General features: G+C 38.6%; 1 protein-coding gene and 1 long non-coding RNA gene across 6 annotated transcripts in view; one reads left to right on the top strand and one right to left on the bottom strand.

Moving 5' to 3' along the window:
* Positions 1 to 8,524, top strand: part of DNAJC10 (DnaJ heat shock protein family (Hsp40) member C10) — a 74,714-nt gene extending 66,190 nt beyond the window's left edge. For all 4 annotated transcript variants that reach the window (XM_072811142.1, XM_072811140.1, XM_072811139.1 and 1 more), the window contains 7 exons: positions 369 to 524; positions 1,304 to 1,437; positions 2,495 to 2,548; positions 2,789 to 2,936; positions 4,606 to 4,725; positions 6,543 to 6,647; positions 7,738 to 8,524. In XM_072811142.1, the coding sequence (XP_072667243.1) occupies positions 369 to 524; positions 1,304 to 1,437; positions 2,495 to 2,548; positions 2,789 to 2,936; positions 4,606 to 4,725; positions 6,543 to 6,647; positions 7,738 to 7,749 (729 nt within the window). In that variant the 3' untranslated portion in view covers positions 7,750 to 8,524. The remainder of the gene's footprint in view (positions 1 to 368; positions 525 to 1,303; positions 1,438 to 2,494; positions 2,549 to 2,788; positions 2,937 to 4,605; positions 4,726 to 6,542; positions 6,648 to 7,737) is intronic.
* LOC140624358 (uncharacterized) lies at positions 353 to 26,951 on the bottom strand. Of its 2 annotated transcripts, none has more exons than XR_012023843.1 (3): positions 26,772 to 26,951; positions 25,302 to 26,553; positions 353 to 2,289 (listed from the first exon to the last, which is right to left on the bottom strand). It is a non-coding gene; the product is annotated as an uncharacterized lncRNA (long non-coding RNA). The 2 variants fall into 2 exon arrangements; XR_012023842.1 differs by lacking the exon at positions 25,302 to 26,553 and adding an exon at positions 7,026 to 7,192 and having other exon boundaries at positions 355 to 2,293.
* Positions 26,952 to 27,151: the final 200 nt, after the last annotated feature.

Raw genomic sequence — 27,151 nt, 5'->3', positions numbered from 1 at the left:
CTTTCCATTAATAATTAAAGGATCATTTCCAAACCAATCATTGATTCTGAAACAGAACTATATGGCCTGTGTAGACATCGGGGCATCTCTTAGAACTTTTGTCCCATCTACTATCACCTTAAATAAAATTGCCTTTGTTCCCTTTCTGAGATGATTTTAATGATACATAGAAGTAAGAAGAAAATATCCCTTGATTTAAGAAGGTTGATGGGCAGAGTCCAAACTTAATTTTTTCCTTTTTTAAAATAATTCACTGTAGATTGTCTTTTAAATATCCGTATCTTTTGATTATTCAGAAAAGGAACTTTCTAAGTGACAGCAGTTTGCCAAGAATGTATTTGTTATAATGAAAGTTCCATTCTCTGTAGGACCTTATGAATCCTTCAGTGATCTCCCTGACACCCACCACTTTCAATGAACTGGTTAAACAGAGAAAACATGACGAAGTCTGGATGGTTGATTTCTATTCTCCATGGTGTCATCCATGTCAAGTCCTAATGCCAGAATGGAAAAGAATGGCCCGGGTATAGTATAGTAATTTATTTTAAATCTTAACATGTAGCATGAATGTTTATTTAACAGAACTATTTTGAAACTGAGATGAACCCACCTCCAGATTATCATTTAACAGTTCCAGTTATACCAGTTAGATTTCAACTCTGTTTCTGTCTGGTTGAGTGAATAGAATCTTTTTTTTCCTGCGTCACTTATTTGTTACATATATGACCAAATTTCTGCCAAAGTCATCCCAAAAATCTATTTTCTTTTTTTTTTTTCCAAAAATCTATTTTCTATACAGAGTGTTATATAAAGCACAAAAGATTGGAAAAAAGTTATTTAAATATGATAATGGAAAATGAAATCACTATATTTCTAAGAAAAAAATGCATAAGCCAAAGAGTTCAAAAGAGTTCTCTTTTCAGTAAAATTTTTAAAGTTGAGCATGATTCAATGTGCTGCAATGCCAGACTCTATTTGAAAAATACATTGGAAATACCATTGCAGAGACCTTCATTAGTTCCTGGTTTCTTACATTAAATTTTAGAGATACCAAATTTTCCCCCTGCATAGAACATGAACAAAATCTATTGTTTAATCTGCAATAAGGTCTTAACTTCAACATTACATTTTCAATTCATTACTATAATGTTTTAAACCCTTACCTATTTTTATTTGGTGAAAATCACTGATAAATAACATAACCATCTCACAGTGATGATTTCTCTAATGTAAACAAATAGTTATGGAGGTAATTTTATTCTAATCACTTTGATCTATTTATCTCCTCTTTTCTCTTTTATAGACATTAACTGGACTGATCAATGTGGGCAGCATAGACTGCCAACAGTATCATTCTTTTTGTGCCCAAGAAAATGTTCGGAGATACCCTGAGATAAGATTTTACCCCCAAAAATCAAATAAAGCTTATCAGTATCAGTAAGTGTTGCCTAAAATTTAAAGACAATTTATTATAACCATTTATTTAAACAGTTAAAGTTACCTTACTCTGGTGCCTGGTTACTTCAGTCAGAAAAGTATGTGACTCTTGGTCTCAGGGTCTTGCGTTCAAGCCCTACATTGGGCGTAGAGATTACTTAAATACAATAAATAAGCTTTAAAAAAAAAAAAGTTATCTTGACTAAATAAAAGTTAACCCAACAAGTATTTTTGGGGAGCCCACCATGTTTTAGGATCGTGTGCTGGTGAAAACCTCAGCAGATGAAAAAAGAATTGAACAATCCCAGTGTTCATGAAACTGGCACGCTGGTACAGAAGATAGAGAGGAAGTGCTGATATTTAGGAAATCAGTATTTGGTACCAGGTACTATACTAGACCCTTTGCTCACGTTATTTCCACGAGTCCTCACATGTACCCTGAGAAATAAGAATGCTTGTACTTCCCACTATTAGATGAGTAAACTGACGGACAGCCCTTCAACGACTTTCCCACGGCACACGGCCGCTAAGGTGTATAAGTGGGGATGAGCCCATCTGTCTCCGTGCCTGTAACACCACATGGTATTGGAGGTAGAAGAGTCCAGTGCAAGGCAGAGTAGAAGGAGTATTATACTGGCCCATGGATTTCAAAGGAGGAGAGGATCACAGCTATGAGAGGACATCATGGAAGGCTGCGTTGATGAGGCGGCTTTTGACATGGGCCTTAAGTATGTAGGAATTTGATGGACGTAACGACCAGAGTGAAGTCTCTGAAGATGAGGTCGTAGACATCTGAAGTTTTGCCATTCCCATGCGTCTGTAGATGCCCAGCAGGCAGCCAGACATTCAGGGCTATCTGGAGCACAAAAAAAAAAAAAAAAACATCAAGACTTAGAGAAAAATGTATTTGGGAAGCCATATAAGCACCGTTTACAGCTAGGTGAAGCGCTACGTGGTCAATAAGTTAAACTTTTAAATTGCTGCAGAGAGATGGTTTTCTGAACATATCCAATATTAGAAAATAGTATTTACAACTTACATATTTTTTTTCTTTCAGTAGTTACAACGGTTGGAATAGAGATGCTTATTCCCTGAGAATTTGGGGTCTAGGGTGAGTAATCAAAATATGCATCATTGTAAATTGACTTTATTGCTTTTGACCTTCCTTTTATGTCTGTAGTTACATATATTATGAGTTGTTTAAGGCTATAGCATTTTAAACTACCTGGTAAAGAATTATAATTTACCAAGATAACTTTGAAGTCCTTTTTAGAAACTTTTTGCAAAATTATATTTTAGATGTTTGCTTTGGCTTCATATAATGAAAAATAATTTTGATCCCTTGCCACAGATTTTTACCTCAAGCATCCATAGACTTAACTCCTCAGACTTTCAATGAAAAAGTTCTACAAGGGAAAAATCACTGGGTGGTTGATTTCTATGCTCCTTGGTGTGGACCTTGCCAAAATTTTGCTCCAGAGTTTGAGCTCTTGGCTAGAGTAAGTCTCGTCTATCTACTTAAATAACTTGTAGTCACATGCATGTTTCAGTAATTAGATAAAATAACATTTATTTTAAAATTAGATAAAATAATTAGATACAATTTTAAATATTCTTTTTTCTTAAAAGTTTCCTGTGTATTTTTTGAAACTCCATTTCATTTCTATGACTCTAATCTTTGCAGATTTCTTCCTTCTTTATGAATGCTTTTAGCAGCATCTCCTATCTTGATGGATGACATCATCTACCTACCCCTGACAGCCAGACACCTCACTTCTCCTGCTTGTTTCCTATTTCTTTCCTTTATCACCATTACTCTGCTGCCCACCAGGCCATCACTGCCTCCTTAATGCCTTTCAAATCTGTGGTCTCCTCACCGTCCCCTCTCTGCTCAAGCCTTCATCCTCTCATCTAGACTGCTCATGCGTACCTTTTAGCTAGTCTTCTGTTGCCAGTCTGCCTTCTCCAGCTTCGTGTCAATAAGTTTCTGGGCTTGCATCCTTGATCGCAGGTCTCTGATGGGACCCTTCCTCCCTCTTCAGCTCTATCTCTGTCCCCACCCCACACCTTACAGTTCAGGCACAACAGAGTACTCCAGGTTTTTAAACAAGTATGTGCTGTTCCCTCTGTCTAAAATGCCTTTTCCTTACCATGGTCATCTGGATCTTTTTCTCCTTATCCTACAAAACCCAGCTTCAACTGGCACTTCTGTGTTCACACTCCTCAGTCAGTTCACTTTGATATCTTGGACTCCATTGGTGTAGTTACACAATGAATGTTAAATATTTATTTAGTTACGTGTCTCCTCCGTAAGACTGAACTTCTTGAGGGCAAGGTGTACAGGTCTTTTCTGTGTCTAACTCAGTAAATGCTTATAAAATTTAAGTGAATGCATAAACTGAAAGTTTTTGTGGTTTCTGTCACCGTCATCCTGCTCACTAGCTAATCCAGATTGTTAGCTTCCTTGCTTCAAGGAGCTTTGCCATGGGCTGTAAAACACTCACTAGGGTGAGAAAATTCTGTTCACCAGCCTAAAACAAAAGCAAAAATCCCAAGCCTGGAGGATTTCTTTAGCAAAGGGATTTCAAAGCTCCCAGGAGTTACAAAAGATTATTTTAGTTATATTAGATCTTCTCCTCTTATGCTTCCTTTTTCTCTAGTAATTCTATCAAAAAGTTTTTACTCCCTTGTTCACTGAAAAACTTAGCTTATTTTGTAATGCAGCCATATCTTGAATATAGCGGATCATACCCTGTAGAGCAAGTAAGAAACCTGATAGAGAGGAAATGGAGGACGTAGGTGTAGTTGTCAGGCTTCCACAGGATGAAGAGTGCTACGTCCACACGTAAGACCAGAGAAAGGAGGAAGGCGAATGAGGATAGAATCTGAGGTGTTTGTGGTGTGAGGGACAAGGTGTGGGTACCAAGAAAGAGTTTTTCCTGATAAGAGTTTATTTACTCTTGGAGAGGTGGTTCTGGGTAAATAGGCATTTAAGGAGCCAGTAAAAAGTTGGAAGCGATCTTGTTAGGGTGGAAAGGATAAAAGCTTAAGTTTTTAAAACAGGTCCTTAAAATTATAAAGATTTAAAATTTTAGTATCATGTTGCTTTATGATTACCAAAATAGTTTATGCCACAGAGAATGGCAAACCATATTTCTCTCTTTTCAGATGGTTAAAGGAAAAGTGAAAGCTGGAAAAGTAGATTGTCAGGCTTATGGTCAAACATGCCAGAAAGCTGGTATCAGAGCCTATCCAACTGTTAAATTTTATCCCTATGAAAGAGCAAAGGTATGTACAAGGCTTTCCTACATGTGCCTTTCCTTTAGCAGACCAAGTTGAAAAGGTTTATTACTAGTCTGAATGTTTGTATTAGCCTTTTTTTCCCTTTTGTTATTTTTTCTTTTATGTATATGTAAAAGAAAGCTTCAACATAGGCATCAAATGATTTTAAGAAGTTTTTCTGTCTCAAAGTTGGTATGATCCATTGCCTTAAAATTTTTATACTCCTGAATTATAGAAACTACTAAAGAAACATACCAGAATACTAGTAGTAATTTTCTGTGAGTTGAGATTTCAAGATAATTATTTTCTGTGAAGTTCTATATTTCCTACTTTTGTAAAAATAATGCATATTACCTTTGTAATTATTTTTTTCCAGGAAAAGAAAAAAAATTAAAAGAATACTATCATGATATTTTTGAAATAGACTAGTACCTGAACATTTATCTTGAGAAATATCTATTGGTGATTTATACTACAAAATAAAAGTTAGGGTTCCTTGGTTTGGTGATAACTCCTTTCTCTGTGCCACTGACAATAATGTGTTTTCTCCCCCCAAAAAGAAACCTAGACATCTACCAGTGGGTCTTAAAATTCAGGTGATAACCCCTACAGCCATTTATATAAATGATCTTTCAACCAATATAATTGCTAACTGAAAGTACTCACGACTTTAGCTATCTTCTGAGTAAAACCATGACATTTTTGACAACAAAACTGTAACTATGTGAGGATTTGCCGTGTATTCATGTTTTCTGGTAAAATATTTGAAATAAGTAATTTCAAATATGTTTATACTTTTTGAGAAAGAACATCAGCTTAAGATCTTGCTATTTATTAAAAATTATATTTTGAAGTAGAGTTAATGAAATTTGATGATGAATTTCAGAAGTCTAGTATTGACATCTAGATTTTTCAGTGAAGGATTTTGATTTTTCAGAGAGGTTAATTCTGTCTTAAGAATGGCCTGTAGTAAGCAGAACTCAGAGTAAAGGAGCTTATCCCAGTACCTGAGTCTTCATTCCTTTGGAATCGCTGGCTCTCCTCTCTGATTCTCAGAACAGCTGAGAAATGGGTGACCTCGATAGGGGTCCTACTCAGAATGATATTAGGGAGGTATCAGTATAATGAGCAGTCACAGAATTAATCAGGCCATAGCAGGAGCTGTTTGAAAAGATGATGTTATCCTGTGTGTAGAAGAGCCCAAAGGACATGAGGACTGCAGATATGCCCGTGTAAACCAAGAGACGGGGTGGGAGACCAGGCCAGGGTGAAGACCACAGCGGAGTAATGACTGTGGTAAACGGCAGTACAGCTCCGGTGGGCAGTAACACACAAAAACAAGATCCTGACACACAGTGTGGAGCCCCCACCAGGAAGGAGGAAATAAATGACTCCAGATCCAGGAGGAGCAAGCCTGATATATTGACCTGCCCCCTTCCCCGCTTTTCAAAGCCACCTCTCTGCCCTGAGCAGATGAGAACCTAGAGACAGACATTACTCTCCAGTGTTGTTGGTCAGGGTGTTGGCTGTGCCTGTGACGTGTATTAGAGTGATTGGAGTCCTCTGAGGAATGTCTCTCTCTTTACAGTTCAGTTGTGTTTTAAGGCAATTGGAGTTAGCGATGCATTTTTTCCAAGGAATTGTTTTACATGTTGCCACTACGGTATTGTATTTAATTAACTAAGTTAGAAGTTAACTGCTTTTGTGGCATTATTTCCTTGAGGAAATTGGAGTTTCAAATATTTAGAACTTTAAAGGATTAATCAAGTTTCTTAGATGGAAATGTCATGTTTTGATTATAAGAGGAGTGTTTCTAATTTCAGAGAAATATTTGGGGAGAGCAGATAGATGCCAGAGATGCAAAAGAAATTGCTACCTTAATACATGAAAAATTGAAAAATCTCCAAAATCATGGAAAGAGAGATAAGGTAAGGACTACAATGTAGAGGTGACTTGGCAAACATTATCTATCCTTACTGTACCTTATATCCATCAATAAACAGGTACAATGGAAGCTTCAAAAAAATAGTAAAGTTGAAGTTTCTTGATTGGAAAATATGACCATTAGACTGTAGCCTGTATACACTGATAAATGGTATTACTTGTCCAAATTGCTAAGCTTAACACAAAATAGTGAACTATGGCCATAAATTATTTAAATTTTGTTCAAATACAAATAAAGCATTGACTTGTTGGGAATAAATATACTGGAGCCTCATAATATATTTTGCATAGCAGATTTTCTTCTGGTGTAGAGTCAGGATGTATCAGAACCGTATTCATCTTGGCCCCTCCTTGAAATTTACCTGTCAAGAGGCAGTGAAGCCCCTTTGCTATTCTGTGGAAGAACTGTTGATTTCTCCCTTTTTTAAATCATTGTCATCCCAGGACATACTTCGAGTCCATGAATGCTGGAATGCTTTCTGAGTGGAATTCAATAAAATGGCCTATGAGATTTTTTTAGATTCTTTCCCTGTAAGGTGAAAAAAGGACAGAAAAAAACACAGATTCTGGAGAGGGCTAGAGACAGGGAGACGTCTGGCTTTATAGAACCGTATTAGAACTGCAGACTCCAATATAGAAAGAAGCCTTACATACCGTTTTGAGAGTTACATTTTATCCAAATCTAAAAGAAAGTTACAAATCTTTATTTTCTTGGGTTTACAGAAATATTTTTCTCATGTTTTGACTATGTTAGCTTCCTCAAGAGGTTTGAAAATCTGACTCTTATCTCAAGTTGTTAAATATTTGAAATAGAAAATGTTATTAGTCATAAGTCAGAATATCATAATTGAAATTAAGTTAAACATACCAATATGACTGTAAAAGTGTAATTTGTAGCATCTGCATGGACAGGAAAGAACTGAGAGACACCCTTTTCTTTTCCATTGTTACAGTTAAGCAATGTGTATTTCATACAGCGATCCATCCATTAAATAGTAATTATTTTTTTAAAGGTAGAAAAAATTTTAATTTCAATTCATACTTTTGCTTTCAATGACTTGTACATTATTGTAGGATGAACTTTAATGATGTTGAAGATGAAGAGAAAAGAAAAGGAGTTCTAACAAATGACATCAGAAGACGTCTTTTCAGGATGTTACTACAGTCTTCATGGGAATAAATGAACATTATCTTGGACTTGTAATTGCACTGTCTGAATTCTGTACAACACTGGTATAAATGAAGGGGCTGCAAGCTTTTTCTGTAAAAGGCCAGATCGTGAAGATCCTTGGCTTTCTAGACCATATACAGTTGTCACATATTCTGTTTTTGTTTTGTTTACGACCCTTTAAAAAATGTAAAGACCATTCTTAGCTCAGGGCCATTCACCAACAGTTGGCCACGAGCCACATTCAGTCCATGGGTCATTGATTACTGACCCCTGGAAATGATGTTAAGACTGGCTGGCTCAGACAGGAACCTGCCCTATGACGTACATACCTGTCTAAGTTGTACAAAACGGGACTCTCTTCCTTAAAGTTTTGTGGCTGGCCTGAAAACTTGATTTAGTCACTTATTCTAAAAATTGGATGAAAATGATCCTGTTTCATTTTGAAAACACAACATAGCAAACAGATATCCTATTTTCAGTGCTGTATTACAGTAAAGCGATTCTTTTCTTTCTAAGGTTAAAGAACTGATTTTAATTTTTCACAATTGAGAAGAATTTTTGTAACAATAAATAAACCCAATAGATTTCTACAGCATCTACAAATACCTGAGGAAAACCATATTTGTAGCTATTAACTGGCACTGTAGAGTATCCCAAATATATCAAGTATTTAGAGTTCTATATTTTAAACATGTGTGTTCATTTATTTTCTGAATTGCTTTCTTAAAAGTTTTCCCTGTGATACTAAATGACTTTTGAAGCATAATTCTAATATGTATGGTTTTGCCTTCTGGACTTAGTTTTGATACAGATCTTTTATTTACATTTGCTTTTTCCCCCTGCTCCATAGTTGTGTTTTTTCACTGATCTGATTTCTTCATTATTCAAATAGGAAAAGTAACTTTGCAGTTTTGTTTCACTATAGCTCATAATGACACTGTGGTTATTCCATTTATTAGTTTACTGTTGGATGCTGCTGTTTTCAGATAAATACTGGCATAACTGAACTTATTTTTTTAAAAAAATTAAGTATATAAATCTAAGGATGGGATTTTTTTTTTTCCTTGCATTTTAACAAACGTCAACACATGCAGTTGTTTAGTTACAATTCAAAGTCTGTGGAATGGTAAAAATTCTGTTTGATCAAAAGAAGTCAGCAAATTAAAAAAAAAGTTTTCCCAGAAACATTAGGATTATGCCTTATTATATGGAAGAGTTTTATTTTTTAATGTCACTTTCCTTCCCCAGTATTTCCTCATAATTATCACTACAATTTGTATAAAAATTTATTTTCTAGTCTAATCCTATTCATATCCTCTCCCATTTGCTTCATTTGAATCCTTCATATATGTGGGCAGTTACAGAACAATCTCCACTTCTAATCTAAATTTAATACCACTTTTTAGAAATATGATCAGTAATGGCAAGTAAAGTACCTTTCATGTATTAAATTTTCATTGCCTAGAAATCTCAAAATTGGCTTTCTACAATAATCCTAAAATGGAAGACCTAAAGAAGTCTTAGTGTTTATTGAATTATTGTACCAATTATGTGAATACCACTGTGCTGGACCCTGAAGCATATGTAGGAATCCAAGGGATGATTCCTGTCTCCCGAGCATCTGTAATTCACAGTTCTGACACTGAACTCATAAATAGGTTATAGGTACCTATACTGTTACCTGTAAATAGAATTCCAAACTTACTGAAAAACATCTTAGGCAGTAAAAAAAAAAAAAAAAAATAGTGAACACTATATATCCTGTAACTTGGTCTCAGTATGTACTTGTGGAATTGGCTCTAAAGCCAGGGCTACTGGGAGTCGTGTTAAATATATATCCTACAGTATCCATCAGGAGGCTATTTTCTGCAGTCAAATCAGTGTCATTGAGTATCTCAAAAACAGCTGGCAGAATTAAGGTTTTAACGTAAGTGCAATAGAGCACCCTGAAGAGTGCCAGCTGAAATAGGCCATTTCTCTCAGCAACACCATTTTTGTGTGCCTTGGGTAACAAAGCATCATTTCTAGCATACCAGAGACCATTGTCAGGCAACTATATTTGAAAATTAGGTATATTTAAATATGTAAAACAATTTGGAGTTTGTGTTTTAATATTAATGATGCTTATCTATTCCAATTTCCCAAATTTTATTTAGAATCTTTTATATCTTTTTTACTTAATGTGATTAAGATAAACGAAAATGATATTATTTTTATATTGTAAAAGTTTTCTTTAGATTTGTGCTTTGTTTTCTAATGGTATTCAAAGCAGGAATTTTCTAAGTATAGTTATCAGAATTGCTATGTTTTTTCCTATGGAACATATTTACAAAGATGCTTAGAATATGAAAGGCTTTAATGAGGTATTTTTCAGCCCTTTTTAAAACAGGTTTTTTGTATAATTAGGCCCTAGGTCTACCAAACTCAGGTAAATGTCTTAAATTAGACATATCCAGTCCATCATGATTGTTAAATAGTACAGAGGTCAAGTTAACAAAATGTATTTTCAATTTTCTATAATGATTCCTGTAACTGATTCTGAGGATGAGAAGAAAATGATCTTTCTAGTAGCATGCTACTCTACACATAAACTGAAACTTAAATACACCCAAATTCCTCTGGTGAATAGCTTGTTTTCAGTAAAAGTAATGACAATTCAGGTCTGCCACCAGGCTAAATAGAAATGTATTACTGATCATATACAAAAATGTTAGTCATTCACAACTTGAGTCTTTTTTATATTTAACACTAGATTTGCACTTAGATTCTTGTACTGTCATACAATCCCCTTCTTAGAGGTTTATCTGCTTTGTGAGGGGTCATAAACCTGAGTTATGGCTGCAAGCTAATGTCAGACTAACCAATACGAAAATCCTGATCACTCGCTTACACTGTCTAGTCACTTGAATACATTTTTTAGTACTTGCTGTCCTGTTAAAAAAAAAAGATACAGATAAAAAAAACCTATTCAAAAAGATCTGTGCTAAGGTCCACAAAAAACTCGTTCCCTATCAACTACTGGTAAAGAACTGCTATTCCAAACATTTTAATATTTGACCTCAAATAGAGAAAATAAAGAGTTGATTCTAGTAGAGAAGATGGTGTAATAGGAGTCTCCTGAGCCCACCTCCTCCCATGGACACTGAATCTACAGCTGTGTACAAAACCATTCCCTCTAAAAGAAATCCAGACCCTAGCCAAGTGACTCCTGTCCATCAGGTTAATGAGAGAAAAACCCACACTGAACTGGGCAGAAGCAGCTATGACACAATCCCATAAAACCCATCCCCCTGTGCTAGGTCACAACAAGGAGGAACTCATGACTTCCAACCAAGAATACCTGGCAAAATTGTCCTTCAGAATTAAAAGTGAGAGTTCCAGAGAAGCAAAAGCTGGAGGAAGTCACCACTAAACAAGCCTTACAAGGAATGTTAAAGGAATTTCTTTCTTTCTTGAAAGGGCATTAATTAGTAAATACAAAGAATATGAAAGTATCAGTCTCACTGGCCAAAGTAATACTTAGATTCAGAATAATGTGATGCTGGTGGGTCCATCATTTATAAATCTAATATAAAAGTGGAAAGACAAAGGTAGTAATAACTATGACAGTTTGTTCATACTAAAGATAAGGTTTAAATTGTGTCATCAGATTCACAAAAGGGAAGTAAAGGGGTAAGGTTTTTGTAGGAGAGTAAATTGTTAGCATAAAATAGACTGAGGTGTTTAAAGATGTTCTACGTTAAAATTCATGGTAACCACACCGCAAAACCTGTAATAGAGTCACAGAAGTTAGAGAATGGAATTAAAGTGGATCACTACAAAACATTAACAGCTCACAAAGGAAGACCACAAAAGAGGAAGAACAAGAGAACTCTAAAACAGAACAATTATGAAATGATATTAGTAATAATCATACAGAACATTAATTAACCTACCAAGCTATCAATGGTCAAATTTTGTAAATGCCTCAAAACAAATGAAAATGAAAATACAACATACCAAATCCTATAGGATGCAGCAAAAGCAGTTCCAATAAAAGTTTATAGTGATAAAAAAAAAAAACAAACAAAAAAAAACCTACTTTAAGAAAAACGAAAGATCTTCGGAGAGGGGAAGATGGCAGCCAAATAGGAGGACCCCAGGCTCACCGTGTCCCACAGATACAGCTAGATAACTATCATGTCCTAAATACCCCCAAAGTCAATCTGAAGACTGGCCGAACAAACTCCACACTAAAGGTAGAAGAGGGGCCACATCACAGAAGGTAGGAAATGCAGAGGCGTGGGCAGCTTGAGAGAGACAGATTGTGGCCACTGCAGTGGAGAGGGAGCCACAGGCCTGGGAAAGGGCAAGAGACAAACTAGCACACAGGCAACATGGATCCCTATAGCAACTGGCTTGGAACGCACAAGGGCCCAAGTTTCATGACTTCTTGCAAACAGCAGGACTTAAACCCAGATTGTTTTTTGGGTTTGTTTGTTTTTTTTAAAGATGTTATTTATTCATTCACAAGAGAGACAGAGAGAGAGAGAGAGGCAGAGACACAGGCAGAGGGAGAAGCAGACTCCATGCAGGGAGCCAGATGCAGGACTCAATCCCGGGACTCCAGGATCACACCCCGGACCAAAGGCAGGTGATAAACCTCTGAGCCACCCAGGGATCCCCCTTACACCTGGATTATTAAAGGTCAGCATATTTGGCTCTGGGAGAGCCTGGGGACCCTGAGACTACTCTTGGAAAAAAGAAAGGACAAACACCCCATGGACACACAATGTGGAAATGGTGATCTGAAGAGCACCTGGGGCACACAGATTAATTGTTCATCTTGGAGCACATCCCAGAGAGGAAATACCTAGAGACCCCCCCACCCAGGAACAAAGGAATTGGCAGAGCCATTTCTTTCACCCACCCCTCAGCATAAGCACTGGGCCATCTGTGAGAACCAGCACAGCACCCACACTCACTACCAAGCCCTGTCCCCTGCACTCCACTGGAACTGCCCTTCGTAGTCCTGCTTGCCTGAGTCTCAGGACGGTGGGGCCTCCGCCAGAAGACAGGCCTAAACCCCTGCCAACACCACAATTCCTGGCACAGGTTTCTGAGGTCTTGCTTCCAGGGGGAGTGGTGACAACTCTCAGGTACAGACCAGAGCACACCTAGATAAAATGCACCACCTTCAGGCCAAAGACCAAACACTACTCATGACAGACAAAGAGAGCCTCTGCAGACGACTGCCCTAAAGAATAAAGTGGCCAGAACACAACAGCAGAGCACACAGCCCACACTGGAGACAATCCCAAAAGCTCCAAGTCCTGGGGAACAAGGGATACTAGACTGTATGGCATATAGGACCTATTGTTCATAAAGCCATTATCCTCAAGAACAGGAGATATGGCTGGCTTATATTACAGATAAATAGGCACAGAGACTTAGACAAAATGAGAACACAGAGGGATTTGTCCCAAATAAAAGAACAGGACAAGGCCATGCCTAGAGATCTAGATTCAATAGATATAAGCAATGTGCCTAATGGAAAATTTAAAACAATGATCATAGAGATACTACCCAGACTTGAGGAAAGAGTGGAGAACATCAGTGAGACCATTAACACAGAGATAAGGAGTAATGTAGCACAGATAAAGGGCTCAAAAACCAAAATGAGACATGTGTTTGGTAGAAAAAAACAGGCAGGAAGAAGCAGAAGAATGAATTAATGACCTAGAAGACAAAGTAATGGAAAGTAATCAAGCTGAACCAAAGAGAGAAAAAAGAATAATGCAAAACAAAAATATACATAAGGAACTCCATCAAATGTACCAACATTCATGTTGTAGGAATTCCAGAAGAAGAAGAAGAAGAGAAAAGGGAGGAAATAATTTATTTGAAGAGGGGTGCCTGGGTAGCTCAGTCAGTTAAGCATCTGCCTTCAGCTCAGGTCATGATCCCGGGTCCTGGATGGAGCTCTGCATCAAGTTCCCTGCTCAGCAAAGAGCCTGCTTCTCCCTGTCCCTCTGCCTGCTACTCCCCCCCTGCTTGTGTGTTCTGTGGCCAAATAAATAAAATATTTTTTAAGATAATTTATTTGAAGAAAAAAATAGCTGAAAGCTTTCCTAATCTGGGGAAAGAAAACATACCCAGATCCTAGAGGCACAGAGAATCCCCCCAAAATCAACAAAAGCAAATCCATACCAAGACATAGTCATTAAAACAGCAAAATTTAGTGATAAAACTTTAAAGTCAGCAAGACAACAGAAGACAGTTAAATACATACAAAAGAAATCCCATTAAGGCTATCACCGGATTTTTCAGCAGAAACTTTCAAAGCCAGAAGTGAGTGGCATGATATATTCAAAGTGCTGAATGGGGGAAAACCTGCAGCCAGGAATACTCTATCCAGCAAGGCTATCATTAAGAATAGAAGGAGAGAGAATTTCCCAGGCAAACAAAAACTAAAGGAGTTCATGACCACTAAACCAGCCCTGGAAGAAATATTAAAGGAGACTCTTTGGAAAGAAAAGACCAAAAATCACAGCATGAAAGTAGGAAACACAAAAGCAGTAAAAATGAATATTTCTGTAAAAAAAAAAAAAAATCAGGGAACTCAAAAGATATAAAATATGACACCATATACCTAAACCATGGAGAAGAAAGGAGAAAAGAAGTTCAAACCTAAACAACCATCAACTTAATACATACTGCTCTGTACAGAAGAGGTTATCTACAAGCCTTATGGTAGCCATATATCAAAAACCACTAATAAATATGCAAAGAATAAAGAGAAAGAAATCCAAACATATCAGTAAACAGCAAACCATAAAAGAAAGACAAGAAAGGATTAGAAAAAATCTTCAGAAACCACAAAACAAGTAATAAAGTAATAAATACATATCTATTGGGATCCCTGGGTGGCTCAGTGGTTTAGCGCCTGCCTTTGGCCCAGGGCGTGATCCTGGGGACGCGGGATCGAGTCCCACGTCGGGCTCCCTGCATGGAGCCTGCTGCTCCCTCTGCCTGTGTCTCTGCCTCTCTCTCTCCCTCTCTCTGTGTATCTCATGAAAAAATAAATAAAATCTTGGGATCTCTGGGTGGCGCAGTGGTTTAGCTCCTGCCTTTGGCCCAGGGCGCGATCCTGGAGACCCAGGATCGAATCCCACGTCGGGCTCCCGGTGCATGGAGCCTGCTTCTCCCTCCGCCTGTGTCTCTGCCTCTCTCTCTCTCTCTCTCTCTCTCTCTCTCAATCTGTGACTATCATAAATAAATAAATAATTTAAAAAAAATAAAATAAAATCTTAAAAAATAAATACATATCAAGTCCATTCGAATATCAATGGACTGAATGCAATAATCAGAATACATAGGGTGACAAAATGAATTAAAAAAATAAAGACCCATGTGTATGCTGCCTATAGGAGACTAGACCTAACGACACCTGCAGATTAAAAAGTGAGGGGATGGAAAAACATGTACCATGCAAATGGATGTCAAAAGAAAGCTGAGTAGCAGTACTTAAAATAGACTTTAGATCAAAGAAGGACACTGTATAATAATAAAAGGGACAATCCAACCAGAAGGCACAATTGTAAATATTTATGCACCCAACATGGGAACACCCAAATACATAAAACAGTTAATGACAAACATAAAGGAATTATAATACGCTAGTAGGAGACTTTAACATTTCCACTTAAATCAATTGCCAGATCATCTAAACAGAAAATTAATAAGGAAACAATGGCTCTGAATGACACACTGGACCAGATGGATGTAACTGATATATTCAGAACGTTCCATCCTAGGGACGCCTGAGTGGCTTAGTTCGTTAAGCATTTGACTCTTGATCTCAGCTCAGGTCTTGATCTTAGGGTTGTGAATTCAAGCCCCACATTGGGCTCCCTGCTGGACGTGGAGCCTACTTTAAAAAAAAAAAAAAAAACACAAAAAACAAAAACTTGTACTAAAACAGCAGAATACACATTAATTTCAAGCACCCATGGGACATTCTCCAGAACAGATTACCTATTAGGCCACAAATCAAGCCTCAACAAATTCTGAAAGATCAAAGTCCTGCCATGCATCTTTCTGACCACAAGCCTACCACAAGAAAAAATCGGGAAAGACCACAAACAAATGGAGGTTAAATAATGTGCTACAAAATAATGAATGTATCAACCAGAAAAAAAAAGAAAAGAAATGTAAAAGTACACAAAAACAACTAAAAATGGAAACAATGATTCAAAACCTGTGGGATGCAGCAAAAGCAATTCTAAGAGGAAATTTTAAAGCAATATAGGTCTACTTTGAGAAGCAAGAAAAATCTCAACCTAATTCTAGTGCCTAAAGGAGCTGGAAAAAAAGAACAAAAAATAAAACCTAAAGTCAGCAGAAGGATGTATGTTGTCTAAACTTAGAAAAAGCTAAATAAGAAATTTTGTCCACCTCCTCCCCCCATTAATTTAAATGATCTTCTCTGAGGATAAGCCATGGCTCTCTTATGTCCTCCTCGGTTTTCAGAACCTCACACATGTAAAGTGTAGACTCTAATTAACAACCAGAAATACTGTACTATATTTTTAAGTTTAAAATTAATTTTCCACGAATTCAACTGTGAGAAGAATTATTAACAGAAGTTATAATTATTTTATGCCATAAAAGTTGCAGGTAATGGTCTGTAAGTTGGCAGCCCTTACAGTGCTTAAGCGGGTATTGTAGTAGATAAAATGGGAACTTTTTTTTTTAGAGGTGAGTGATTTTTTATTGTATTTAAGGTAGCTTTACCTATCAAGAAAGCAATTATTCCTTCAAAAGGAAATTTCTCTAATAATTTTTATGACTTCATAATTTTTCTCTCTGTGTAAGTCCTTCTGACAAATTTCCTTTAAAAAATTTTAGTCCAAAAATCAGGCACCAGTAGATGGCAGTGAAAAATAAGCAGAGACATAGAAGATATTTCATTACTCCGAGAAAATGCTGTTTCTACCCCAGTGGTGGATGAGAATTTACACAGCCTTGTTTGCCTTTGTTTTTCTTTCTTTTTTTTTTTTTTTTTTTTTTTTTAAGACTTTATTTATGAGAGACACAGAGAGGCAGAGACACAGGCAGAGGGAGAAGCAGGCTCCATGCAGGGAGCCCAATGTGGGACTCGATCCAGGACCCCAGGATCATGTCCTGGGCTGAAGGCAGGCACTAAACCGCTGAGCCACCCAGGCTGCCCGGCCTTTGTTTTTCACTATAAAGATCCTGAATATCAGTCACATGCTTTCGACTGAAAAACTGCAAATAAACTAACACTGGATTTTGAATCCCAAAGTTTATAATCTAGTTTATAATCTACAGCAAATAAGGCCAAGAAATAATCAAATGAGCAGTGACATAGAAGAATAAATTCAAGAAAGTCTTGGGGAGGAGTTCAGATGGCTAGAGGACCCTAATTTCCTCTGGTCCCTGGGATTCGGCTACATAGTCATCAGATCATTCGGAACCTTCGGGATGCAGCAAAAGCAGTTCTAATAGGAAATTTTAAAGCGACATAGGTCTGTGGAATCAACCTGAGACCTGAGAAAAGAATTGCTGCCACCCTACAAATAGGCGACCACCTTTAGCGAGGTAGGAGGTGCAGAGAGGTGGGTCCAAGGCCACAGATGGAAGCTAGGCCCTGGGGCGGGGAGCCTCGGGTTGGCTCCTGGGAGGTGGCATAAGCTGTGAAGGGCCAAACTGGAACTTCAGAAGTCTGTCCTGGTGAGACCTCCCCTGAGAGGTGCTCCGGTGGTGGAGCCGGTCAGAGTCCCAGGGGGGCGGCATGGCCTCAGGGTTCCTGGGGTCACAGGGAGAATGGGGGGCCTGAGTGTGCCCGAGCTCCCAGAGCCCGCAAGCAGGGAAGCGGGCTCCAAAGGGCCAGTCGAGGCTCCCTACTCAGTGCTGCCACCAGCCCCGACGGCTGTGTGTTGGGCCAATTGCTCTCTGAGCTGGGCCAGCAAAAGGCAGAAGCAGGGCGAGACCCCTAGCCCTCCCCTGGGAGGGACAGTGTGGGTCTTCACCATAGGACACCATGAAGTGTGGAGGCCCAAAATGGGGGCGCCTTTCTGAACTCAAATGCTCCACCACAAGGTGGGCGAACACAGAGTGGGGACAGAAACCGGGGAAACGAGTAACCGACTGCTTTTCTGTGATGGTGCACAGAAGAGTGGGGGCATGGACGTCCAGCTCCGGGGCTACAGGCTGGGGTGTCACCATTTTCATCACCCTCATCGATGAAATGTAGGCGATGAAAGCAACGTAGGTCTGTGGAATCAACCTGAGACCCGAGAAAAGAATTGCTGCCACCCTACAAATAGGCGACCACCTTTAACGAGATAGGAGGTGCAGAGAGGGGAGTCCAAGGCCACAGATGGGAAGCTAGGCCTTCTGAAGTGCTGGAAGCCTTCAGGGAGCAAAACAGTGCCACCTAGTGCAACCCGGAGCCGCTTACACTGAGCCCAGGGCCCTGGCAAGGGGGGTAACAGTTCTGCCCCGGGGCAAAGACACCTGAGAACCAACACAAAGTCCCCTCCCTTGGAAGACCCACAGAACATCAGCTAATACCAGGTTTACCACCCAGACGACTGTAAGGCTTCAGACCTTGGGGAAAACAGTACATAGCATGTGTGGGGTTGTTTAGTCATTAGTGTTTCCATTTTATTTTTCTTCCTTTTCAGCTGTTTTCTTATTTTATCAATTCTTTTTTAAAGTATTTTTGCTTTTTTTTTTCATTTATGATATATATAAATTATACTTTTGGTTTCCTTTCTTCTAATAAACAGACCAAAATGCATTCATCATTTAGCTTATTGTTGTGTTCTGTTTTACTTCTTGTTTGATTTTTTTTTCCTCATTTTTGGAGGGGGGGGCATTTGTTTTCTTCTGATTTGTTTTGTTTGTATCTTTCTGGTGCTGTTGTTACTATTTTTTGTATTTTCTCTCTCATCTATTCTTTTCTGGACATAATGATGAGACTGAATAACTCACCCCAAAAGAAAGAACAGGAGGCAGCATTCACTGTGAGGGATTTAATCAGATTAATATGGATATAACTAAGAGGTTGGGCCTAGAATTCAAAACAATGATTATAAAGATACTAGCTGGGCTTGAAAAAAGCATAGAAGTCACTAGAATGCCTGCTGTAGAAATAAAAGAACTAAAATCAAATCAAGCTGAAATTTTAAAAGGCTATTAATAGACATAGTAAAATATGGAGGCTCTACCTGTTAGGGTAAATGAGGCAGAAGAGAGACTCAGTGATATAGAAGACAAAGTGATGGAAAATAAGGAAGCTGAGAAAGAAAAAAAAAACTACTGGATTATGAAGGCAGGATTTGAGAAATCAATGATACCAGAAAGTGAAATAATATTAGAATAATACGGGTCCTTGAGGAACAGGAGAGATAGGGGTGGGGGGAAAATGAAGGTATATTTGAACAAATTCTAGTTGAAAACTTCCCTAATCTGGGGAAGGAAACAGGTATTCAAGTCCAGGAGGTACAGAGAACTCCCATCAAAATCAACAAAAGCAGGCCAATATCTGACATATAATAGTGAAGCTTGCAAATTTCAGAGATAAAGAGAAAATCCTAAAAGCAGCTCAGGACAAGAGGTCCTTAACCTACAAGGGTAGAAATGTAAGGCTGCCAGCAGACCTGTCCACAGAGACCTGGCAGGCCAGAAAGGGCTGGCATGATATATTCAGGTGCTAAATGAGAGATGCATGCAGCCAAGAATACTCTATCCAGCAAGGCTGTCATTCAGAATAGAAGGGGAGATAAAGAGCTTCCAGGACAAACAGATACTAAGAGTTTGTGATCACTAACTCAGCCCTACAAGAATATTAAAGGGGATTTTTTGAGTGAAGAGAGCCCAAAAGTAACAATGACCAGACAGGAACAATCTACAGAAACAACAGCCTTACAGGTAATATAACTGCACTACATTCATGATCTGAAAAAATAAATAAATAAATAAATAAATAAATAAATAAATTCATTATCTGTCAATAATTACTCCGAATGTAAATGGACTAAATGCGCCAATCAAAAGACACAGGGTATCAGATTAGATAATAAAACAAGACCCAGGGATCCCTGGGTGGCGCAGCGGTTTAGCACCTGCCTTTGGCCCAGGGCTCGATCCTGGAGACCCGGGATCGAATCCCACGTCAGGCTCCCGGTGCATGGAGCCTGCTTCTCCCTCTGCCTGTGTCTCTGCCTCTCTCTCTCTCACTGTGTGCCTATCATAAATAAATAAAAAAATAATTAAAAAATTAAAAAAAAATAAAAAATAAAATAAAACAAGATCCATCAATATGTTGTCTATAAGAGACTCATTTTAGACCCAAAGACACCTCCAGATTGAAAGTGAAGGGGTGGAGAGGCATTTATCATCCTAATGGACATCAAGAGAAAGCTGGGGTAGCCATCCTTATATCAAACTGGATTTTATTTTTTTAATAATAAATTTATTTTTTATTGGTGTTCAATTTGCCAACATACAGAATAACACCCAGTGTTATTTGTGTCAAGTGTCCCCCTCAGTGCCCATCACCCAGTCACCCCCACCCTCTGCCCTCCTCCCCCCTCCACCACCCCTAGTTCATTTCCCAGAGTTAGGAGTCTTTATGTTCTGTCTCCCTTTCTGATATTTCCTACCCATTTCTTCTCCCTTCCCTTCTATTCCCTTTAACTATTATTTATATTCCCCAAATGAGTGAGACCATATAATGTTTGTCCTTCTCCGATTGACTTACTTCACTCAGCATAATACCCTCCAGTTCCATCCACGTTGAAGCAAATGGTGGTCAAACTGGATTTTAAACCAAAAACCCAAAAACTATAAGAGATGAAGGACACTACGTCACAAAAAAATCCAACAAGATCTAACAATTGTAAATATTTATGCCAACATAGGAGCAGCAATTATGTAAACTAATTAATAACAACATTAAAGAAACACATTGAGAATAATACAATAATAGTAGGGCACTTTAACACCCTACTTACAGCAATGGGCAGATCATCTAAGCAGAAGATCAACAAGGAAACGAGGGCTTTAATGACACATTACAGGACGGGCTTCACAGACCTATTCAGAGCCTTCCATCCTAGAGCAATAAAACACACATTCTTCTCTAGTGCACATGGAACATTCTCCAGAATAGATCACATACTGGGACACAAATCAGGTCTCAACCAGGACCAAAAGATTGGGATTATTCCACTGCATATTTTCAGACCATGATGTTTTATTTTTATTTATTATTAAATATTTTATGTATTTACTCATGATAGACACACAGAGGCAGAGACACAGGCAGAGGGAGAAGCAGGTTCCACGCAGAGAGCCCGATGTGGGACTTGATCCTGGGACCCTGAGCTGAAGGCAGATGCTCAACCACTGAGCCACCCAGGCGCCCCACAAACTATGATGTTTTAAAGCTTGAACTCGATCACAGAGAAAATTTGAAAGGAACACAAATACATGAAGGTTGAGGAGCATCCTACTAGCAAATAGGTCAACAGGAAATTTAAATATTTTTTTAATTCATGGAAATGAAAAAAATAATTCAGAACCTTTGGGATGCAGCAAAGATGGTCCTGAGAGGGAAGTATACAGCAATACAGGCCTTCTCAAGAAATAAGAAAAGTCTCAACTACACAACCTAACCTTACACCTAAAGGAGCTGGAGAAAGAACACCAAATAAAGCCTAAATGCAGAAGGAGAAGAGAAACAGGAAATATTAGAGCAGAAATCAATGAAATAGAAATCAAAAGAACAGTCAAACAAATAAATGAAACCAGGAGCTGATCCTTTGAAATAATTAATGAGATAAACCTCTAGCCAGATTTATCAAAAAGAAAAAGGACTCAAAATTATAAGGGAAAGAGGAGAGATCACAGTCAACACTGAAGAAATACAATTATAAGAACATATTTCGAGCACCTAAATGCCAACAAATTAGGCAATCTGGAAGAAATGGATGCATTTCTAGAAACATATAAACTACCAAAACTGAAACAGGAAGAAATAGAAAACCTGAACAGAACTATAACCAGCAAAGAAATTGAAGAAGTTATCAAAAATCGCCCAAACAGGACTCTAGGGCCAGATGGCCTCCCAGCAGAATTCTACCAAACGCTTAATACCTATTAACCAAACATTAATATCTATTCTGCTGAAGCTGTTTCAAAAAAATAGAAATGAAAGGAAAACTTCCAAGCGCATTCTATGAGGCCAGCATTACCTTGTTCCCGAAACCAAAGACCCCACCAAAGAGGAGAATTACAGCCCAATATCCCTGATGAGCATGGATGCAAAGGTTCTCACCAAGATACTAGTCAATAGGATCCAATAGTGCATTAAGAGGATTATTCACCTCAACCAAATGAGCAAATGATCCTTTCCTGGGCTGCAAGGGTGGTTCAACATCCGCAAATCAATCAATGTGACACAACATTAATAAAGGACAAGAACCACATGATCCTCTCAATAGATGCAGAAACAGCATTTGACATAACACAGCATCCTTTCTTGATTAAAACCCCCTTCGGTGTAGGGATAGAGGGAACATACTCAATATCACAAAAGCCATATACAAAAAACCCACATTGAATAGCATCTGTGATGGGGAAAAACTAAGAGCATTTCCTCTAAGGTCAGGAACACGACAGGGACGTCCACCCTCACAGCTGTTGTTCAACATAGTGCTGGAAGTCCTGGCCTCAGCAGTCAGACAACAAAAAGAAATAACAGGCATCTAAATTAGCAAAGAAGTCAAACTTTCACTCTTCACAGATGTTGAAAATCCAAAGACTCCACCCAAAAGGGCTAGGACTAATTCATATAGGAATTCAGCAAAGTAGCAAGATAGAAAATCAATGCACAGAAGTCAATTGTATTTCCATACACTGTGTGACAGAAGAGAAATCACAGACTCGACCCCTTTACAATTGCACCCAAAACCCTAAGATACCTAAGGATAAACCTAACCAAAGAGGTAAAGGATCTATACTCTTAAAACTATGGCATATTTATGAAAGAAACTGAGGAAGACACAAAGAAATGGAAAAACATTTCATGCTCATGGATCGGAGGAACAAATATTATTAAAATGTCTACACTGTGCAGAGTAATCTACATATTCAATGCAATCCCTATCCAAATACCATTGACCTCTTTCCGAGCTGGAATAATCTCAAAATTTGTATGGAAAGAGAAAAGACCCCAAATAGCCACAGGAATGCTGAAAAAGAAAACCAAAGCTGGTAGCATCAACAATTCCAGACTTTAAGCTATATTACAAAGCTGTAGTCATCAAGGCAGCATGGTCCTGGCACAAAAACAAACACAGAGTCCAATGGAACAGAATAGAAAACCCAGAAATGGACCCTCACCTCCGTGGTCAACTAATCTTCAAAAGAATATCCAATGGAAAAAGGACAGTTTCTTCAACGAATGGTGGAGATTCTAGATGTGGTTCGGCTACTTACTAAGTTTGGACAAACTGCTTAATTCATCTTCTGCATCCTGATCAATTCATACGCTAACAGCAAAAATATCTCTTCCGCCTAGTTGTCACGTAGATAAAATGAGATAATGTGTTTTGTAAGAAAAACATACTCAAGCAGCAAAAATCAAGAATGTGAGGATTTTGCAGAACAAATGACATGATTTCTTAATGAAGAAAAATGATAAGAAAAAAAGAGGAAGAGAACTTATAGATTAAAAGAAAAATTTAAAAGAGACACTTTTGAGTCCTATCAGCCAAAGGCAATGTGTAGACTTTATGTGGATTTTAACTTGAAGAAACTGCAAAAAATTTATGAAATATTTGAGGCTATTTAGAACACTTGGCTGGACATTTGATATTAACCGAATATTGTTTGGGGAGAGGGAATAATGGTGTTCAGGTGTGCTAGTAATATTTACAAAATAACAGTGTCTGGAATTTGCTTTAAAATCATCTGTGACCAGAATGTTGGAGGAAGATGGAGCAGAGGAGAGAAAAAAATAATAATCCGGGAGGTGGTTGTCAAGTGAAACAAGAGTGACTGTATCTTACTGGATCTGAATAATGGATAAATATGGGTTGGTTATACAATTCCATTTTTTCTATTTGAAAATTGCCATAATAAAGTTTAATAACTGTTTAATTTTTTAAAGGCAAAATGTTGTCTTTATAACTAAGATATTGTTGAAAGTTCATGCAGAACTCCAAATGACAAATTTATGATCATCTCTCTGCCAGAGAAATCAGTGTGTGAGGAGAGGTAGGAAAATTACAGGATAAAAATGGAATCGGTTGGCACGAAGTAGGACTACTTTGGAAGAGAGTATGTGCGATTCATTTTCCTTTCATTACTCCCTCCCAACTTGGAGCCCGAGAGCCACTTCACTATTTAGGGCCTATGTAATTGGCTCAAGCTACCAGAACGCCTGAAAATTAGGATCCCGTTCCCTACTCAGGTCATAAGATTGAATTCCCAAACAGAATTAACTAGAGATTGTCTGGTGGACCCAGACTAATAGAGCTAAAGCCTCGTTAGACACAGGTTCACCATCTTCTGCAAGGGCCATCTAACTGAATCTGCCAGAGAGGGCAGGGTCCACCATCTTCCTAATGCCACCTTTCCTCCTGCTCCCAAGGGATGGTCCTTTGGCCCACAGCACCTAGCACTTGCCCCTGATGGAGCTGCCAAAGCTTCAAAGAGCCAACCACCAGCGGTTGCTCCTCCCAGGGGTGCTTTTTCCTGACCTGAATCACTCTTTCCTGCCCTGGATCAATCCCATCTCTTTCTCTCTACAGCTCATAGGCTCAGTGTCCTTAGTGCAATAGTACTCCTGTACGAAAACTTGTGTTTCTAAAAAAAAAAAAAAAAAAGAAAGAAAAAAAAAACTGGACTTCCCTTGAAATAGTTATAGTTATTTAAGAGAGTTTTGTGCATTGCACATCATCTCAGATGATTCTGAAGATTTTTTTTTTAAATTTTTATTTATTTATGATAGTCAGAGAGAGAGAGAGAGAGAGAGAGGCAGAGACACAGGCAGAGGGAGAAGCAGGCTCCATGCAGGGAGCCCGACGTGGGATTCGATCCCGGGTCTCCAGGATCGCGCCCTGGGCCAAAGGCAGGCGCCAAACCGCTGCGCCACCCAGGGATCCCGATTCTGAAGATTATTGAACAATATCGCCTGTTTAACCAACATGGTATATAAGACACTATGGATACAACAGTATATAATCATATCATTAATGAGCTAAGTGGACTCACATGGGTTCTAGTCTAGAATGTACATCCCCCCCTTACCCCTCTAACTCCTTCCTTCTGTGTTCTAAGGCAGACTTTCTTCTGGCTTTGAATGTGTTTCCATAATCCTTGGAGGGCGCAGTCTTCCTTACCCTCCCCTGCGTTATTGAGTAGAGCCCATCATTCTTCTTGATTTTACCTGAATTCAATCCTCCAGGAATCCTAGGAGCAACTCTCAAGATTTCTTCCATACCCCATCGTGAGGTATAGATGCACCCCTATACACATTGGGCCCAGAAACCTTCTTAGGTCAGCCACAGAGCCCCAAGCTGGAGGCACAAATTCAGTCCTACTAAGTTTAATAGCTATCAAGGAGGAAATTTCTTTGGTTTGAGAGGAGAAAATTGAGGAGTCAATCACCTAAATGTTTGCTATAATATTGTTTTCATATTTCACAGCAGTCTATGAATAATTATTTTTAGAGACTATGAAGAGAAAGTGCCACTCAAATCAGCAGATGAGAGCTCCAATGTGTGAATGAAAGGGTCAGAATGAGTAACCACTCCACAAAAGGGACTAGTGGTTTGGAAGAATCAATATTAGTGGTAGTTTGATAAGGATCACCTGTCTCCTTTTGCAATACAAAATATAAACTGGGGTGATAGCCGATGTACATGGTAAAGTTCAAGTTAAAAGAGAATTATCTAAAAAACAAAACAAACCCCTCTTATTCATTGAAAAAAATATTGGCTGGGACCAGCTAGAGAATATATTCACCTAAGCACCAGCCTTAGCCTAACCCCTCAGTATTTCTACAACTGCAAGTCCTAGTTCTAAATCAGGCGCATCCCCACCGGTCATGTGAACACTAGAGGGAATTCAAACTTATGGGTATTACCACCACTTTTGAGCAAGGGACTCAACACCCACTAGTCACTGGGGTCTCTGCTTCACAAGGCTCTAGAAATTGTAGAAGGAAATAGCGTAGGTCAACTTTATCTGCAAACTACCTGGCATCTGACTTCTGAATAGTCAAGTTCTGCTGTTCAAGAAGTTCAGAGAAACCTATAAACAACACTGAACAGTCCATGAGTCGGCACAAAAATGTGCCAGCAGAGCCATAGACTAGGTCTAGGCCTTCTATGCAAGACCACTACTGAAGGCTTACATGCTTGGTCATGAGCAGTTTCAACTTCAACTGGAAAAAAAAAAAATACAATTTAGTCAAAATAGGTTTAGGAATAAAGATGTAGTCATAATATATTTACTAGGCAAACAATGTTTTAGAAATTAGATGCCTGGGATCCCTGGGTGGCGCAGCGGTTTGGCGCCTGCCTTTGGCCCAGGGCGCGATCCTGGAGACCCGGGATCGAATCCCACATCGGGCTCCCAGTGCATGGAGCCTGCTTCTCCCTCTGCCTGTGTCTCTGCCTCTCTCTCTCTTTCTCTCTCTGTGACTATCATAAAAAAAAAAAAAAAAAGAAATTAGATGCCTCTCAGTTGAAGTAACGATTCGTAGAAAACTAGGATAAACAATTCCAATAAAATCTCAGATATAAGTGTAACAATTTTTTTTAAGAGCAACTGCTTGAGAAAAAAGAAGACTAAAAATAAGAAGGGATAACTAAGAAGTATTAAAAGTTGAAAAATATTTAGAAAGGATGGAGACCTGAACTACTATCCCAGAATGAGAAATGTCAGCAAGAGATACCGGTAATCAATCCTCCCACAAGTATTGGTCATATCTGTGACCTTTAGTTCTGGAGGAGAACAGAAGTCAGCAAGCTGCGCCCAGCCCAATGGACTTCAGTTTATCTCAGGGGAAATCCAGGTAACTTCCCTTCTGGGACAATGGGATGTAGACCATATAGAAGTCTTCTAGAATGGCTGTCATGTTCTGGGGCTTTATGATCACTTAGAGTTAGTGATTGTTCTTCTCCCTGTACACAGGGATGAGACCTACGGTCAAGTATTTAGACTCGGAGAAGTATCTATGGATTCTCTGCAAGAATATCAAGCATATCTAGGTTTTATCTTTGGAGGGAGGGA

The sequence above is a fragment of the Canis lupus genome, chromosome 34, assembly GCF_048164855.1.
Source record: "Canis lupus baileyi chromosome 34, mCanLup2.hap1, whole genome shotgun sequence".
Taxonomy (NCBI): Eukaryota; Metazoa; Chordata; class Mammalia; order Carnivora; family Canidae; genus Canis; species Canis lupus.
This window is presented reverse-complemented; position numbering and strand designations above follow the sequence as displayed.